The sequence below is a fragment of the Drosophila busckii genome, chromosome 3L (genome assembly GCF_011750605.1).
Source record: "Drosophila busckii strain San Diego stock center, stock number 13000-0081.31 chromosome 3L, ASM1175060v1, whole genome shotgun sequence".
Taxonomy (NCBI): Eukaryota; Metazoa; Arthropoda; class Insecta; order Diptera; family Drosophilidae; genus Drosophila; species Drosophila busckii.
Window position 1 is genome coordinate 6,132,085 of NC_046606.1, and position 16,528 is coordinate 6,148,612.

Consider the following 16,528-nt stretch of genomic DNA (forward strand, 5'->3'; position numbering starts at 1 on the left):
TAAAAGCAAATAAAACTTATTAAGCAAATAAGCAGCAGTAGTAGTAGTTTTAATTTTAAGCTGTTACTTTATTTTCTCAGTGTATTTTCAAACACCTAAGCAAACAAAACTTATTGCTTTCCAGTTTTTACAAATTCATCAACAATTTGATTAGCTATCATAGCGGGTGATCACTCAAATGTACATTTATCATTAAAAGTTAGTTAAGATAAATGTTTGCCAATTGTATTTACCTCAAACATGCTTCACCCTTAAGCTTGAAGAGTTTCTCCGCTGAATCATAGTTTATAGTTTTTTGCAGTTAATTTAACCTGATTACATAAACAAATAGCCGCATGAATGGATCAAAGTTAAATATTTATTAACACCTTTAACACACAATAATAATGAAAATAATAATTTCACATAAATTGAAGAGCAACAAATGCCGAGTAAGTCATATATTGAACTAACCCAATTGTTGTTAGCAACTAAAGCTGTTTCGAAATAGTTTGCAAGTTTATTGGGCATTACAGTGGTAATTGCTTAAAGAAAACACTTGAAAGCAATAAGGATACTATCATACAATAAACTATATTGAAGAGAAGAAGCACTTTATTTGTTACATTTTACAGCTGCATTTAGCATGTATCTACTGTACTTGTATTTACTTTTTGTATGTTTAAATAAAAGCCAGCTTTTTTTATTTGTGTAACAAATGCGTTTGCTACTGCAAAATTCTATGCAAAGTGAGGGAGCGAGAGAGCGAGCGCTGCATTTCCTTTGCTTTTGCTCTCTCACTGTGAAAAATTGCCATGCTTGACTAATTCAACGATACTGTTTAGATTTATTTGCATTATCTGCGCAGTTGTTGCTTTAACAATTAGAGCCTCAAATTTGGCAACTCCCCCGACTCTCTCTTCATCTCTCTCTCTCCAACACTTTGTAAGCGTGTGAGATTTGTACTCAACATTTTGCTGTTGTGTGAATTTTTAAACTAAATAAAGCTGCATTTCTGAATTTTGCTGGAACTACAGATCAGATCAGTTCAGATCACATGACTTTAATTGAACGTGACATAAATATGTATATATGTAAAATGTATGTGTGAGTCTCACACTGTGAGTATGACTAAGTTAGTGTTTAAGTTAGAGCTTAGGCTAAGGCTTAGACGCGTGCGGACAAGATTATGGGCTCGGCCTCCACTTCGGCGACCTTTTCCTTGAGCTTCTCCTCCACTTTCTTGAGCTTGACAATGGCTGTCTCTGTAGTGCTGCCAGCTGTGGTGGAGCTCGGCAGCTGCTCGGTGGTGGTGCTGCCGGCGGCCGCACTAGTGGTGCTGCTGGCGGTGCTGCTGCTCAGCTCTGGATTAGCGCTGGTGCTTTGTGTTTCCAGCGTTTCCACAGGCGATGTGCTTGTTATGGATGTCTTGGTGATGCTGATCTTGGTCTGTTTGCCATCGCCATTGTCAATATTGGCCTCCTCCTTGATGGTAGCCTGCGTGATCTTGGTGTGGTGCACCTGGAACGTGGGTATCAGTGGCACTGAGCCACTCAAATGTGGCAACACTGAGACGCGATCAATGAGCAGATGCGCTGGTCCGCTATACTCGCCCTCTGGCACTTTCTTGGTGGTTTGCAGCAAGATCTTGCGTTCCTCAGGCTGAGCCTTGGGCACTTCCTCTGAGCGCTTGTTAACGCTGTGCACAGCCTCGGACTGAATTGATGGCTCTGGCGTTATTTCAGGCACCAACGTGTCAGACTCACTAGCTCCATTCACACTCAAAGCGGATTGGAACAAACTGTTCTCCAGATCGCCTATGAGTGATTGGAACGAGATCTGCTTGAGTTCGCCATCGTTATTGGCCAGCACCTGGCGCTTGACCACATCCTGCTGAGGCTGGTCCGCTGCATTAGGCGCACTGCGGAAAAGTCCGGAAAACAGATCGTTGAACTCCAAGGGTGCAGCCAAGCTGCAGGATAACACAGCCGCTAACAGCTACAAATTAAACAAATTTACTTTAGTTATTTAATTTGCATTTAATTTATTTTCTGTTAACTCACCGTGAAAATCAAAGCGCACTTCATGGTTGACTTTAAGCTATAGAATTTTCCCAGTTGTTGGCACCACAAAGCTCAGCTTGATAATAAGTTCGCAGCTGAGAAATGTGCGAGTTTTTAAGCAGCGCTATCCCATAAAAGTTCCACCACGTTCGAGACGCAAGCTTTCAATCAACAAAAACAACAACAAATAAGAAGAAGCTTAATGCTAATAACTTGTTTTAGCCACGAGCAAATATTGCGCCGAGTTACTCCTCAATCAGTTTTTTTTCGGAAAAATTAATGGTAATAAATTTAACCTTCGGCAAGGCAGCTGCAAGCTTTAAATGTTATTCAAGGATGCCTCAAACTTAAGGAACTATATATGTAATACATAGCTAAGCTTGTTTTCTGTTTACAAATTAACATTGATTAGCTACATGTTTATTTGCGTATTTGGAGCTATTTCCAAGAATTTTATTTTAAGCTAAAATCAATATTTGGGTGATTTACAAAAATGTTCAATTAATTCTCGGAACTGACAAACTTTAATAAGCGAAAACAAATTGAATATTAGAGTCATATCGTGAAAGTCCAATTAATCCAACTTCGCTTAGGCTTATCCATTTAATGAATTCTTTGATTGATCAGTTTTTCGTTTCAGTTTGATTTGTATAAAATTTCTAGCATAAATCAAGATCATAAAAAGTTAGAAACTTTTACAGATCATTTAGCAGTTGATTGAAACAAGTTGGAGCTGGTACCACTTATGAATGAAATCTCAAGATTTGACTGGTTGGCAATTGCCAAAAAGCGGCTTAAAGCAGTTGCAGCTTGTGTAAAGCCAATTTTAACGAAAAAAGGCGCTGCCGGATATAGAGCGCTATTAATTGTTAATTTTATTATTTAAATTATAAATATCTAAAAGCTTTATCTCTGTAGACCTGAAAAAAGCGGCTTTAAAATTTTATAATTTTAAACAAAGTGTTTAAAAATAAAACTTGGCACATGCGGCGTATGTGTTATTTATGTTTTATTTGTAGATTAAGCAATTAGTAGCTGCTCAGCTGACTAACAGTTGTTTATGCCAAATTATTCATTTTTGCTAAATATTTAGGCTGCTGGCGGCGCATGCGGCGTATGAGTGTTATTTATGATGACTAAAATTAATGCGTGTGACTTGGTTTAAAAACAAAATGAGAGCCAAAGTTGCTTAAATAAGCGGCAAAGCTTTGAAGTGCCACTGCATGTGAGCAGAAGTTGTTGAACCAAGTCACACGCTGCGTATGCGTAATTGGCAGGCTCGTGTCGCAGTCTGCTGCATTCCCAGTGCGTCAAATGAACGCGTGCAATGTTTACAAGCCTATTTTCGGGCTGTCAACAAGCCAAGCTGTAGACTGTAGCGTCAGCGTCAGCAAGTTGTGTGACTTGGCAAACTTGGACTTGACACCAAGCTGAGATTTGCGTAGACCTTTCTCGTATTGAAGTTGATACAATAACACAATTAATTAGAGCCTGTAGGCCAAACCTGTCAGCCAATTAACAGCTGTGAATAATTACGCGGAAAGCTTTTGCGCCTATATAAGCCGCTGCTTTGCACTAATTAGACGCCAAAACACGCGCAGAACTAGCCAGACAGAGGCTGAGAGCTTAGCAGCAGTTTATTAACTGAAATAACAAATTTTGCTAAGATGCAGATACATCAGGCGATACTGGCAGCCGGCGTGCTGGGCATGCTGTTGGCCATAGGTAGCTCGCTGCCCGTGCTGGACATAAGCTCAGGCGTAGACAATGCTACGCTGGAGCAGCTGCAAGCACAAGGCAATGATACGCCCAAGAATCTGTAAGTAGCGACAGCTTCAAAGCATTACAAAAAGCTAAGCTTCCACTTTTCTTATAGCTACGTAGTCAAGGCAGTGGTCTATGAGATTGGCATACTCACTGAGGTGGGCGACAATGACACGGATTTCGAGAGCCAGGAACGCGTGGACTTGACCTTCTATGATGCGCATACAAATCAAAGCCACATTGATCTGGGCAACATACCGCTGCCCATTCAGACAAATGTTTCGGGTCAGGTGCTCACTGGCATTGCGCCCATCAATATTGGCGCCTTCAGCAGTCCACAGGAGCTGCTGCAGACGCTGCCACTCACTGGCAGCATTGTCAATATTACGCACAGCGATACGGCTTTCTATCAGCTGACCAAGTCCAATACCAGCGGCTTTGAGAAGCCACAGCTGCTCAGCGAGGACGCCTTGGCCAAGTTGACGCATGCTGCGGAACTGTTTCCACCCAGCAGCAGCATAGGTCAGTCCTTGGCTGCTGCCAGCGATGCCACCAACGAGCTGGAGAACTAGTTAGAGACATTAGCAGTGCATTGGGGGCAACCCTTAGAAACTTAAGTTCATTAGTCTAAGTAGTAGCTGCAGTGTTAGAAAAGACTGGATGAGGACCTAGCCTAGTTTACACCCTTAGTCACCTAAACTACATACATTTGTTTTTTATAATAATAATATGCTATAAAATAAAATTTACACCAAGTGATTGCTAGAGGCAACGCTAAAAAATGTCTTGTGACTTTTCTTTCTAGCTGCTAAAAGGTTTTTAGCACAGCTCGACTCGCTAAGCTTGCAATTAGTATAAACCAAGCTCAGATGACTGACGGTCCATGCAGTGGGATTTTCATTCTTTAAAATTAAATATAAAAGTTATTTCATTTTGTATTAACTAAGATTTTAATTCTTATTTTCATTTGTTTGTGTTGTGTTGTTGTTGTTTTTTTTAACTGTAGTACATGGGTTCTTAGGCGCTATTAGATGATATATTTGTATATTAATAGATATATGTAATTTATATATTAATATAAATATATGTTTAAACTTGTACACGAAAAATTATATAAAAAAGATTGAACATCCCATCAGTTATTACGATACCACAAATTCGTCAAAATACAAATAAAATCCCACACTAAAAACACTTAACTGCCCCGCCCAGACCCAAAACACCACTGCAGGCCACAGACATATGCAAAAAAGCAAAAAGCTGTGAGATTTCCATTATTTTGCTCTTGCTGTGGCATGCGGCAGACCAAAATTTGTTTGTATTCGTGTATGTGTGTGTGTGTGTAAAAATATGTACATACTGCAACGCACATGTAGATACTTGTATTTTTATATAAATATTATTTAGTTTTTAACTAATTTACATAGTCATGCAGACAATGCGCTCTAGCGGCTTTTTCATCTCATTTTTTTTTTACTTTTTTCTTTTACAAATATATATTTATGTTATAGTAGGTGTGTGTGTGTGTGTGTTTGTGTATTTAAGTTATGGTGTTGCTTTAAATTTAGTTTAGTAGTAGCTACAATTTCAACGTAGATCAACTAAAACGTAACTAGTACCGCGATTTATTCAACTGTTTATATATCATTAAACGTAATCGTAATTATAATCATAGATCGTATGTAGTTATGTCTGATCCTTAAGTTTGCGTTTTAATCAACAACAATATTTGTGTGGGTTTATTCTCTTTCTGCTTATTACGTTTTAGTTTATACTTTTCGCTTGCTGCGAGTGTTGTTGTTTATATTCTTTTTTTTTTTTTTGTTTTTTTGTTGGATTTTGTTGTTTTTCTATACAAATAGATCTCTGCTCTGCTGGGGTCCTTAACTAGCAATTCTAAATACGCATGTATCGGTGTGTCGACACATTAAACTAAAACTTAAACCAAAAACTATGCGAGATTAGGTTTTTTGGTTGAATCCAGCAAAAGGCGCGCCATTTAATCTGCAATTGATAAGAAACGCATATTAGAGAATTTATTTATGTGTATGGGGAAGTTCTCACGCTTACCTATAACATGACTCTCCATATTTGTGATGCGTGGCTTCGATGCGGGCTGTGGTATAATAGTGATCTCATCATTGATCTTCAGCGGCTTTAACAGCGAATCGTTGGCGCTGCTTAGCGCACTGCGATTGCTGCCACTGCTGCTCGACTGTGCTGCGCTGTTCTTCTTGCTGTCCATGGCCTTGCGCGCCACCGTGCTATGCGCCGTATACACATGCGTCTCAAATTGTTTGTACATGCCAAAGGTAGCCGTGCAGACGGTGCATTTGTAGGATAAATGTGCGGGCTTCAGGGTCATATGATGATCGCGCGATACGTGGTTCAGCAGCTTCCATTGGTACATCTATTAACAAACAGAACAAGAGCTTAAGTAAGACTTGCAATTGGTCAGACGATGATTGAAACTTACGCGTCCGCAAACTGGACAACGGCCGGCGTCTTTGCCCTTGTTGGCTGCCTCCTGCATGGAGCTTGTAACCAAGCCATGTGAGCCAAGCAAATGTCTTTCGAGTCCCTGATCCGTAAAGAAGCGGAACTGACACTTTTGGCAATTCAATGGCGGACGATTGTAGATCATTTTGGGATGTATCTGTAAAAATAAAAATAAGCTATTAATAAGTTATGCGCTTTATTTATTTCAGGGGTAGAGACTCACCTTCACTTTGTGCATCCACTGCATGTGATTGCGCAGCTGCTCAAGGTCCTTGATGTAGCCATCGCATATTTCGCATATAACAAACTGCGCCTTGTTGTTGCCGCCGCTGGGATTTTGTCCGGGCTTCATGCCCGCTGGCGCCGTTTGTGGCATTTTGCTAGACGAGGCACCAGCGCCAGCACCGCTGACGCTAGCACTTTGACGAGGTAGTGGCGTTATGGAGATGCTCGGCTGACCAGCAATCGGCTTCTTCGATGCTTGCTGTAAACAAAGAGAGTGGATGGAGAATGAGCGGCTGACTTTAGGCAAATTTAGAGCGCACTCACCTGCACCAACTGTCCCGCCGCCAGCTGATAGCTGTTGGGCAGTGCAAGTGACGCATTGTTGGCGCCACGCACTGGCGACGGATTTCTTAGCATGCTATTGGCAGTGGGCAGTTGAACCTTGGGCAGCTGTGGGGCACGTTGACGCATCTTGGCCGCATTCTGTGCGGCCAAAGCAGCAGCTTGCAAATTACGCGCCTGGGCGGCGGCCTGCTGTTGTTGGATGGTGGCCAAAGCGGCCTTCTGGGCAGCAGCCTGCGCAGCCATGGCCTAGAAAAATGCAACAAATGCAATTAGTAACAGCCAAGTATGCTTGAGTGAATGCTTTCTTACCTGGTAAGCAGTCGCTGTGCCGACCAAGCCATGCCTGGGCTTGATGCGCGGTATTTTGGCGGGCGCTTCCCAGTCATTGGGCGGCGCCAGATTGAGCTCGGGTCGAAACTTCTTGGCGCAGACAGGTTGATGGCGCGCCAGCTTGGCCTTGCCGTTGTCCTCGAAGCCACAGTTGGGGCACTGATGATACGGCAGCGGCTTGATCAAGCGCGCCTTGATGTTATGCACCGCCTCCATGTGGTAGACAATCTCAGTGGCGTTGCGTATCTCAAAGGTGCAGAAGTTGCACTTGTAGAGCACGCCGTTCATATGCGGCGTCTCGTAGTGATTGGCCATGGACAGGGCCGATTCGGACTTGAAGTTACAGAACTCACAGCGTTTCATGGTGAACTTGAAGGGTGCATTCTTTGTCTTTGAGGCCTGCAGATTGCCACTGAGCGCGTTGATGGCCATTTCGAAATCCTTGGGATCGCGCGTCAGAGATTTACGCATTTTGCGTTTTTGCAAACGCAAGAGATCTGCCTGCACATACTCCTGCACCAGGCCGACACCAATGTCCATGAAAAATTTGCCAAGGGGACTCTCAAAGTAGTTCTCCTGGCCAGGCTTGGATACGGCATTGGTGCTGGCGGCCAAGGCGGCGGCAGGCTTGATGGCACCTTTGAGCGCGGTTAGATCATCGTTGGCTTCCTTGATGAGAACTTTGGTGCGCACACCGCCTTCTGAATCCTCGTCGTCCTCATCGTCATCGTCGTCATCTGATTGCTCCGACCAGGATTCATCATCACCACGCTTTTTCTTCTTCTTACCCGACTGCTCGTCGCCTGCATTCGGCTTGCCCTCCTTATTCTGCTCTGTCATCATGTCAAACTCGTCCACTCTATCTGTGGCAGCCAAATCCTCTGGCGATAAGCCATACGTTGTCTCTATAGACTTGATGACTTCGCGTATATTCTCATTCGGCGGCTTCTCATAGATGTAGGGCACTATGAACGAGGGCGCCTCCAGCACGAACATGTCGTCCGTGAGTCCGGGCAACAGATTTGCATTGTTCGTCATGCTGGGCAGACCAAGTGTAGGTGGATTCAGCGGTTGCGTTAATACAGCAGCATTTAAGCCTGCCATCGGCACCAGCTTGGGCGGCACGTTGCCCAAATTGGTGGCTAGGCCGGTGACGGCATTTGTTATGGTTACAGGGTAGATGCCAGCGCCACCAGCTGTCGCCAGATCCTGTGGCATCAATGAGCGCGCATCTTTAATGGTCAGCTGACCCAGACCTCCGCCGCCAATGATCAAGCCGGAGGGCGTGCCACTGCGCTGACGTTTGCTATTGTGCTGCATATCATCGAAATCACCTTTACGCTTGTGCAAGGATGGCGAACTGTTGGGCGGTGTATCATCCTCAATGACCACACAATCATCATCGTCGTCATCATCATCATCGAGGGCAGGAGCAGGAGCAGGTGGTGCAGCGGCAATTGGTGTGGGTGCAACCTTTTTGCTCGCCGACGGTGGCGCTGCTGCCTCAGACTCGGAGTCTGAGGGTATGAGCACAGCATCATCGGAAGACTCAGTGCCGCTGACTTTTTGCTTAGCCTCGGGCATATCCTCATCGCTGTCTTCATCCAGATTTACCACACCCTCAGATACAGACATGGGTTTAGTATTGTTAGCCTCCTCAGCCGCATTGGCCAGACCATTGGACTTGGCCATCTCCGGCACTGCCGCTGTATTCTGTTGCTGCTGCTCATCTTCGTCTGTCGCTGGACTGGGAGTAAAGCCATTTTGTTGTTTCACGGGCTCTGCTTCGGGCTCAGAGTCACTCAGTGTCTTGGCCGTGTTGGTTTCCTCTTCTGGCTCTTCTTCTTCTACTGGGCTAGACTTTTGCTTTAGTAATGACTCCTCAGACTCTGTATCTGGCTGCGTGACTGCACCCAAAGGATCCTCAGCATCACAACTGTTTTCCGCCGTGCTGCCTATTTTCTCTGCATCGAGCTCATCATGATCACCATTAGTAGTCGCCTCCTCCGATTCCTCATCATCTTCCTCTGTATCACCTTCGCCTTCAACTGGCGTACCTTTACTGGTACTGGTGCCATTCTCTGTGCTACTGTCGCTGGTTAGCTGTGAGTCACACTCCTCTGATTCGTCTGTTGTCTTAGCCTCCAATTGAGCGTCTGCTTCATCTACTTCCATGGCCTCATCCTCCTCCTCCTCTGCAGCTTCAGGCTTTGTCGGCTCATCAACTACATCATCATCTATTGCCACTGATTCATCTCCAAGTATATTGGCTTTTTTCGCTAGCAGCGCTGCATCCGCCTCAGCTTGCTGCTTCCCTGTAGCCAATTCTACCGCCTCTAGCACCTCGTCTGGCTCAGCCTCTAACTCATGCTCTGGCTCTGCTTTCTCAAGTTGTTCTGATTCTGGCTGCTCCTCGCTGCTGCTATTATCTTCTTCCTGCTCCTTTGTTGTCACTGTCGTCGTGGCACCTTTGGCGAGTAGCTTGTTTGTGGGCTCGGCAACGCCCTCCGGCAGCACGACATCAACTTCAGTCATTTGTTGTTGTTCTTCGTGGTCTTGGGTCTTCTATGTTTTGTGGAATGTTAACAACTGGGTTGCTCTTGCTCTCTTTCTCTCTCTTGCGCTCTCAGAGGATACCTGTTGGAGAAATGAAATTGTTAGCAACTGATCGATAAGTTATAAAATCGATATAAGCTTCAAGTTGGAAAAGATTTGTAGTTCACACTAAACAAACAAAAACTAGAAAATAAAAGCAAACTAAGCAGCGAAACAGCAGAGTAAAGCGGAAATGCTAAGAAAAAGTATAATCTGCGAATAATGCAGAAAATTAATCAACGCTAAATTAACAACTGCCAAAAAGTTTTAAAAAAATGGAAACTAGGTGAGAGGGGGAGTTGTGGCGCCAAAAAAACGGTTAATTACAACAAAATGGCTGCCATATTGGTTTTAAAACTATAAGTCAGTTTAATACATACATACGTACTTATGTATGTCTGTATGTAACTTGGCTGGCAGTTATGTATACTAACTATATATGTATGTTGTTATATTTTAATTATATAAAACAACGTAAACGTAAATCTGTGCGAATTGCTGTTACATACAAATAGCATAAACAAACATTCATTATTATATATATACATACATATTTACATATGTACATATGTATGTACATATATATATATATGTATATTTGTTACATACATATATACAGTTGCCGAGCGCTCACACATACAGTAAACTGCACGACTGACATACAAACAGACACACACACACACACATTTACATACATACATACAAAGCCCACCAACAAAACGAGCACACAACACACATACATACATATGTACAAGCTATATATATACATCCAAACACACATACAAGCACATAGATACAAACGGACACGCAGACGCTGGGACAGCCAAGCTGACAGACTAGCTGATGTAGCTGTAGCTTGGCGTCGGCGACGGCGGTGTGGAAATGTGTTGTGGAGTACGGGGGTGGAGGTACAGGAGCGTGTTTTGCGCTTGTGTCTGCCATGTCTCTATATATGTATGTGTGTGTGTGTAATGCATGCGTGTATTAGTTTTGTATATATGTATGCACATGTGTGTGGGTAATTTTTTATGACTGTAGATATGTATATACTTTTTTCCAAAAGCTAATTCTAATGTGGCAATTTTTGTTTTTGGCCAGTTTAAACCGCAACAATAACAATAATAAATAATAAAACAAAAAACAGAGCACAACATAAACACTTTGAATCAGCCGCCACAAACTTACAATTTACATAGTTTTTGCTTGGCACTGGCAGGTGGTTGTTATTGTTATTGACGTTGTTGTTATTGTTTTTATAAAACGTTTAAAGGACACTAAGCCGCACAAAACAACACAAATTTTATTAATTTTGCAGCACAGAAACCACGGCACACACACGGAGAAAGAGAGCGCAAAGAAAAAGAACGCCGTGTGAAGGGGGATCAAAAAAACGCAAAACTGGAAATCGCAGAGTTGCATTTGGGCGGCAGCCGGGCTGCAGGGTTGCACAGCGCAATAAAGTTATCGAGCACGTCGATAATTAGCAAAAACCAAGCATGTAACTAATTATGCTAATGTTTCTATGTAAAAACATTAATAATTATATGTAAATTATGGAAATCTAAATGTAAAAATGAGCAAAACTAATTTGCAGACCTTAACAGCTGTATGGACGAGAAAGAGAGCAAGCAACTTGTCAGGTTTTACGCTCAAAAGTAGCGAATGGCAATGTGAAGCGTACAGCCCATGTGTGAATGGAAAATTGACAATTGTATGCGCGCCACGAACGAAATGAACAAAACAAAAAGTGAAACGGCATTGCTGAGGCCTCTGCTGGCGGCGCTGTCGCTTGTTGCCGGTGTATTTGATGGATTTTTTTCGCACATTTATTTTTTTTTGCTTTTTGTATTTATGTTTTGTCACATTTGTATCTCTGTGTAACGCGCGCAAATTCAAATCAAATTGAACTTAGAATATCTGTCTGTATGACTGTAATTTTATATTTTATGTTTTTGCATACATACATATGTCTGCATCAATTAACCAGGCCAAAATGCTGCACACATACACACTAATACAGATGTAGTTTAGCCAAGCATAGACCATTTACTTATTTCCCTCTCTAGTTCGGCTCTCGCCCACCCCCCCTTCAACATCCCACAAGGTTTAAAAGCTATATCATCACGATACTTTTGCTGCTGCTGCTTCTTCTTCTTGCCCAACTTATTTCAGATTACGCTATATGCCTCTCTGTCGCACTCATGCCCTCCCATTGGCCAATAATATAATTCAAACATACATACATACATCATTCGAGTATACATACAAATCAGTTTGTATGCAAGTACAAATTTGAAAGTAACCCGCCTTCTCACCCCCGTTGATCGGCAACTGGTAGAAGTTGAAACTCGCCTCCCGCTTTGCCCCGTGCTTCATTAAGTCCCAGCAACTATTGTCATAATATAGATACATACATACATACATACATCTATACATATTATGGGTATGATAACAATATTTTATGTTATACATACACGTGACCTTTTCTGTTGTGTCATAGTATCTTGGATTGTCTGTTTAATGGCCATGTTGTCAAGCGAATTTTTAGGACTGGCGTTAAATCTTGAATAAGATGCATGTTAAATTGAAACCTGAGGGTCGTAGAGGCGTTAGAAGTAAATAAAAGTTTAATTGTAGATACAAATGTATCTTTTTATCCTTTGAAAGGCCAAGGCCAATAACTTTTAGGATTTTAAAATTAATTTACATTTACAATCTCGATTATAGGACACTTAAGCTCTGTGATTATGATTTCTAGTAGTTCGGATTGCTGTTAATTAACTAAATTTTACTGTAACCTTGAATTCCAGTAAACTAAAAATATAAGTGGGTCTGACAAATGTACATAGAGTATTGAAAAATCGAATTAGTCAGCTAAGCCAATTAAATTGGAATCAGATTTTTAATGGAATTATGAATTAATCATAATTCACATTAATTAAAGTTACTTGAGAGTTACAAAATAGTGATAAGCTAATGTAGTATTCAATACTGAAATGATGAAAATCGTTCGTTTGTTAAATGTAAGTACTATGTACAAAGATAAATGCAGTGCGCAGTATTTTAGATACATACATACAGATACAAGCGTATTGACAACTAAGTAAACAATTTGTAATTTTTTGAAAATACAAATAAAAATATGTGCCTAATGTATTATTGCTTACCTAAACCATTCGCTGTATGTTTGGTGGATGGCAGCCTCCTTTTAAGAGCTTTAATCTTGGACAGCTTCAGCGTCTTCCTCGTCCTCGTTAAATGACAGTTTGCTTGTACCAGCGCTGGCCTTTGACCTTTTACGCTTTACGCCAGATTTCTTTGCTGTTTCAACTGCAGTCTTATCGTCCGCCTTGGACTGCTTGGCGCGTTGCTTAAAAACGATGGGTTGGCTTAGATCCGCGGGCTTTTCAGCTTCCTCTACAAAAAATAAAGTAAAATTTGATTAGTTTATTTAAACTAGTAAATTATGGAGTAGACTAGTTTAAATTAGCTAAATAATAATCGTCATAAAGTATGCCACATAGGACGCCCCCAACATACAACATAAACAACAGCTTGCCGCAATTTAGAGAGCAAAAGATATTTTAGTGAGGCGTTTGCCTAGTTTGCAGCATAGCGTGTTGCACTTGCTCCACCTTTCAATTCGCAAACCCAACGGACGGACAAAACAGTGGAAAGTCGCCTCCAACGCCGCCTGCCCCGCACCATACTCTTAGCCTTACATACAAACATGCGTATGTATGTATGGTTGCCTATATATATGTACATCTGTCCATATATATATGTATGTATATATATATATATTCGTCGTCAAGCCACTTGCTATGGCTCTCTTTGCTCGCCAGTTTCGTTCATCATTGTCTCTCCCGCATTGCTGCTTCGTTCATTCTTTCACACGTTTTCACCCGATTTTCTGCGCGGGCCTTCTGACAACAGCAGCAACAAAGACGGTAGCGGGGGTGGCGGGGCGCTGCTGCTGCTGTCGTCGTCATCAGCAGCAGCAGCAACTACAACAACAACAACAACCGAGAGCGGCAGCTGTTGTTGGTTTCGATTGTGGGCATGGTCGTTATTTGTTAACTTCGTTCGCTTGTGACCGGCTGGTTCATCGTGCACTGCGCTTTGATCATGATTTTCATCACCAGCTACGCTTTAGCGGAGCCCCCAATTGAAAATGTCAGTGTGTATGCTTTGCGTGCTTGGCATGAGGGGTGCTCCGCTGGCCAGAAGGCTCATGGGCTAGAAACAAACGGTGGGCGAGGAAGGGCATTCTAAAGGGGAAGGGGAATCTAAAGACTTTTGTGTGCATTGCCATAGCTACGAGTTGGTGGGCGTTGCGTAGGGGCGGGCGTGGCTGGCAACACTTTCTAGGTTAGAACTGAAACTTAGCATTAAAGCCAATTTTTCGCGAAATTCTATAAGCGCAATGCACAAATTAAATGTTTTTGAATTTTCGTTAGAGCCGTTAAGACTGCGCGCAATTATTTGAAATTGTTTAAAAGAGGCGACGTTGTTTTTTTCGCACTGCACTTTCGACGTCTTGTTTATGTTTTATTTAAATTTTTCAAATATCAATTGCAAAAACACATTTATATATATATACACACACACACACACACACACACAAACATACAATATATACGCTGTTGTAGCAGCGTGAAAAAAAAGCGTGGACAACCGACGCTCGATTCTGACTCAACACTACTGAAAATCCTACCTATGCGTTACATATACATTACACACACACACACGCTTGCATACATTTACAGACATACATACATACATATATATTTTATACATACCTTTTTCTATGCGCTGCTGCTCGATTGCCACCTCTTCGGCCGTAAGATCCCCACTTCCTAGCACCACTATCTGGGGCTTTTCGTCCTCACGCTCTGGCCGTTCCTCACAACAATCGTTCTCCTGCTGCTCGTTGTCGTTGTCCTCAAGACGCTGGCGCTATAAAGTTTTGTTGCAAATATGTATATTAAAGTCAGGCAATCAAAAACAATATGTTTTGATTTGCACTTACCTTTGTCTCAACAGTGGGTCCTTCCTTGTAGCCGATCTCTGCCTTTAGCTTTGCCAAGAAACTAGGATTCTGCTTGATGTAAGTTAATTTGTTGTGCTTGGACATAGCAAACTTAAACACAAAAACAAAACTTATTGAACGCTTTTCACGTTTGTCTCACTTTCGGCTTTTCTATTTTGATTGCCGCTTTTAGTTGCTTGCTTTATTCACCGCATAGATGACAGTGTGTTGCGTGCCTATTGCCTTTGTTATATGTAGCTGAATTCTAATTTTACAGCGAAATTTGCAGGTATTTTAACGAAAACTAAAGAAAACTAACACAGACTACGATGAACTAGCACTAAACGTTAATTTTAGTGAAAATTAAAGTAAATGTTGGCGAATTCGCGTTTGCACTAGAACTGAAACAATAGTCCGACTATATATCGATAGGTCGATGTTGCTTCAGAGTTCGATATGGCATACTGTGGAGGCTAAGCGAAAACTGTAGATAGCAGTTTCTGTTAACATAAACTGCCGCGCAATTTAAAATTTTAAGCTACTGTTAACCATGCGAACGCTAAGTAAACCTAACTAAGTTGCGCAAGGACAAACTGCACTATATGGGAGATCAATAATCATTTTTGGCGTTATTTGATCGAAGCCTGGTGACTTTTTCAATTTTTGATGATGTGTGCGATTTCGTTTTGGGCGAAATTCCATTGGCTCTTGTTGAAGCTGAGAGTCACTTGTAAATGTTGGTATTGTTAATGCATTTGTGGCAGGATTTTGCTGAAACACATTTTCAAGATGTCCAGGTGCATGTAGCGATGTTGACTATTTGCTTTAACGCTTTTGTTGTTTTATTGAAGTAAATAAAATATATATGTAGCTATAATGCTTCAATTACAGCCAACATATTTAATTCAATTTGTCCTATTTTCAATCAGCTGCAATAAATCCCTTTGCTCTCACAACTATGCCATCAATTTGCTGCCTGTAAAAAATGGAAACACGAGGAAAAAAAGAATTCCATAAAACTGTCGCATAACTTGCAAATTTTCCACTTCACCTGCAATTCGAAGCCCCAAAACGAATTTTGATCAAAGCTGACAGCGCCAACAATACACTGCAGCATTCATCAATGTCCGCCAGTTGTCGCATGCAGTGGCTTCGCGGCGCCCAACCTACGGCAACATAATAAATCATCTGTAAATTGATTTCAAAACTTTCGACGGCAAAACCAACACTCACATATTATGAGCTAACGTCCACTATTGATGCTAGCTAGCACATATGTTGCCCTCACGAAAAAAAGGTAAAAATAAAAGAAAAGAGTTCAACTACTAACTGTACGTTTTCCGTGATTTGAGTGCCGCATGCTGCATTGTGGCACGCGCTTAAATCTCACAAGCGTTCCCATAACGCGCAACTCCCTCAACTAATATCAAATTGATAGCTTTTAAATTTGATTTCGCGTCTTATCACCGACAGCGACAACTTCGACAGGCCCAAATGGAGTGTACACAAGCAGACCCTTACACACACACCCACAGCCCCCATGCTGTAAACTACAAGTGCATCAATTGCTCTCTCTCTCTCTCTCTCTCTCTCTCTCTTTCTCTGACTCTCTCTCTCTCTCTGTTGATGTTGCATTTAAAATGAGCAACGCAAAACATTTTATGTGGCGGCAACAACAGTAACATGAGGCAGGAGC

At 42.0% G+C, this 16,528-nt stretch overlaps 3 protein-coding genes across 3 annotated transcripts; 1 reads left to right on the forward strand and 2 right to left on the reverse strand.

The window, feature by feature from the left end:
- Positions 1-1,026: 1,026 nt before the first annotated feature.
- Positions 1,027-2,130, reverse strand: LOC108598951. Its single transcript, XM_017985722.1, has 2 exons — positions 2,043-2,130; positions 1,027-1,977 (listed from the first exon to the last, which is right to left on the reverse strand). The coding sequence occupies exons 1-2, from the start codon at positions 2,064-2,066 to the stop codon at positions 1,147-1,149; spliced, it is 855 nt and encodes a 284-aa protein (XP_017841211.1). The 5' UTR covers positions 2,067-2,130; the 3' UTR covers positions 1,027-1,146.
- Positions 2,131-3,640: 1,510 nt separating this feature from the next.
- On the forward strand, positions 3,641-4,573 carry LOC108600316. The gene is made up of 2 exons (XM_017987814.2): positions 3,641-3,861; positions 3,919-4,573. Exons 1-2 carry the CDS (start codon positions 3,710-3,712, stop codon positions 4,376-4,378), a joined length of 612 nt encoding a protein of 203 aa, XP_017843303.1. The 5' UTR covers positions 3,641-3,709; the 3' UTR covers positions 4,379-4,573.
- A 1,057-nt stretch (positions 4,574-5,630) lies between these two features.
- On the reverse strand, positions 5,631-11,124 carry LOC108600315. The gene is made up of 7 exons (XM_017987813.2): positions 10,986-11,124; positions 7,185-9,842; positions 6,855-7,121; positions 6,529-6,789; positions 6,283-6,462; positions 5,877-6,216; positions 5,631-5,810 (listed from the first exon to the last, which is right to left on the reverse strand). Exons 2-7 carry the CDS (start codon positions 9,738-9,740, stop codon positions 5,806-5,808), a joined length of 3,609 nt encoding a protein of 1,202 aa, XP_017843302.1. The 5' UTR covers positions 9,741-9,842; positions 10,986-11,124; the 3' UTR covers positions 5,631-5,805.
- Between the last annotated feature and the right edge of the window lie 5,404 nt (positions 11,125-16,528).

Coding starts and splice junctions, on each gene's coding strand:
- LOC108600316 (XM_017987814.2), top strand. CDS start 3,710: ATGCAGATACATCAGGCGATACTGGCAGCCGGCGTGCTGGGCATGCTG. Junction 3,862..3,918: donor AATGATACGCCCAAGAATCT/GTAAGTAGCGAC, acceptor CTTTTCTTATAG/CTACGTAGTCAAGGCAGTGG.
- LOC108600315 (XM_017987813.2), bottom strand. CDS start 9,740: ATGACTGAAGTTGATGTCGTGCTGCCGGAGGGCGTTGCCGAGCCCACA. Junction 6,463..6,528: donor AGTGGATGCACAAAGTGAAG/GTGAGTCTCTAC, acceptor TTATTTTTACAG/ATACATCCCAAAATGATCTA. Junction 6,217..6,282: donor GTTGTCCAGTTTGCGGACGC/GTAAGTTTCAAT, acceptor GTTTGTTAATAG/ATGTACCAATGGAAGCTGCT.
- LOC108598951 (XM_017985722.1), bottom strand. CDS start 2,066: ATGAAGTGCGCTTTGATTTTCACG. Junction 1,978..2,042: donor AGTGCGCTTTGATTTTCACG/GTGAGTTAACAG, acceptor TTTAATTTGTAG/CTGTTAGCGGCTGTGTTATC.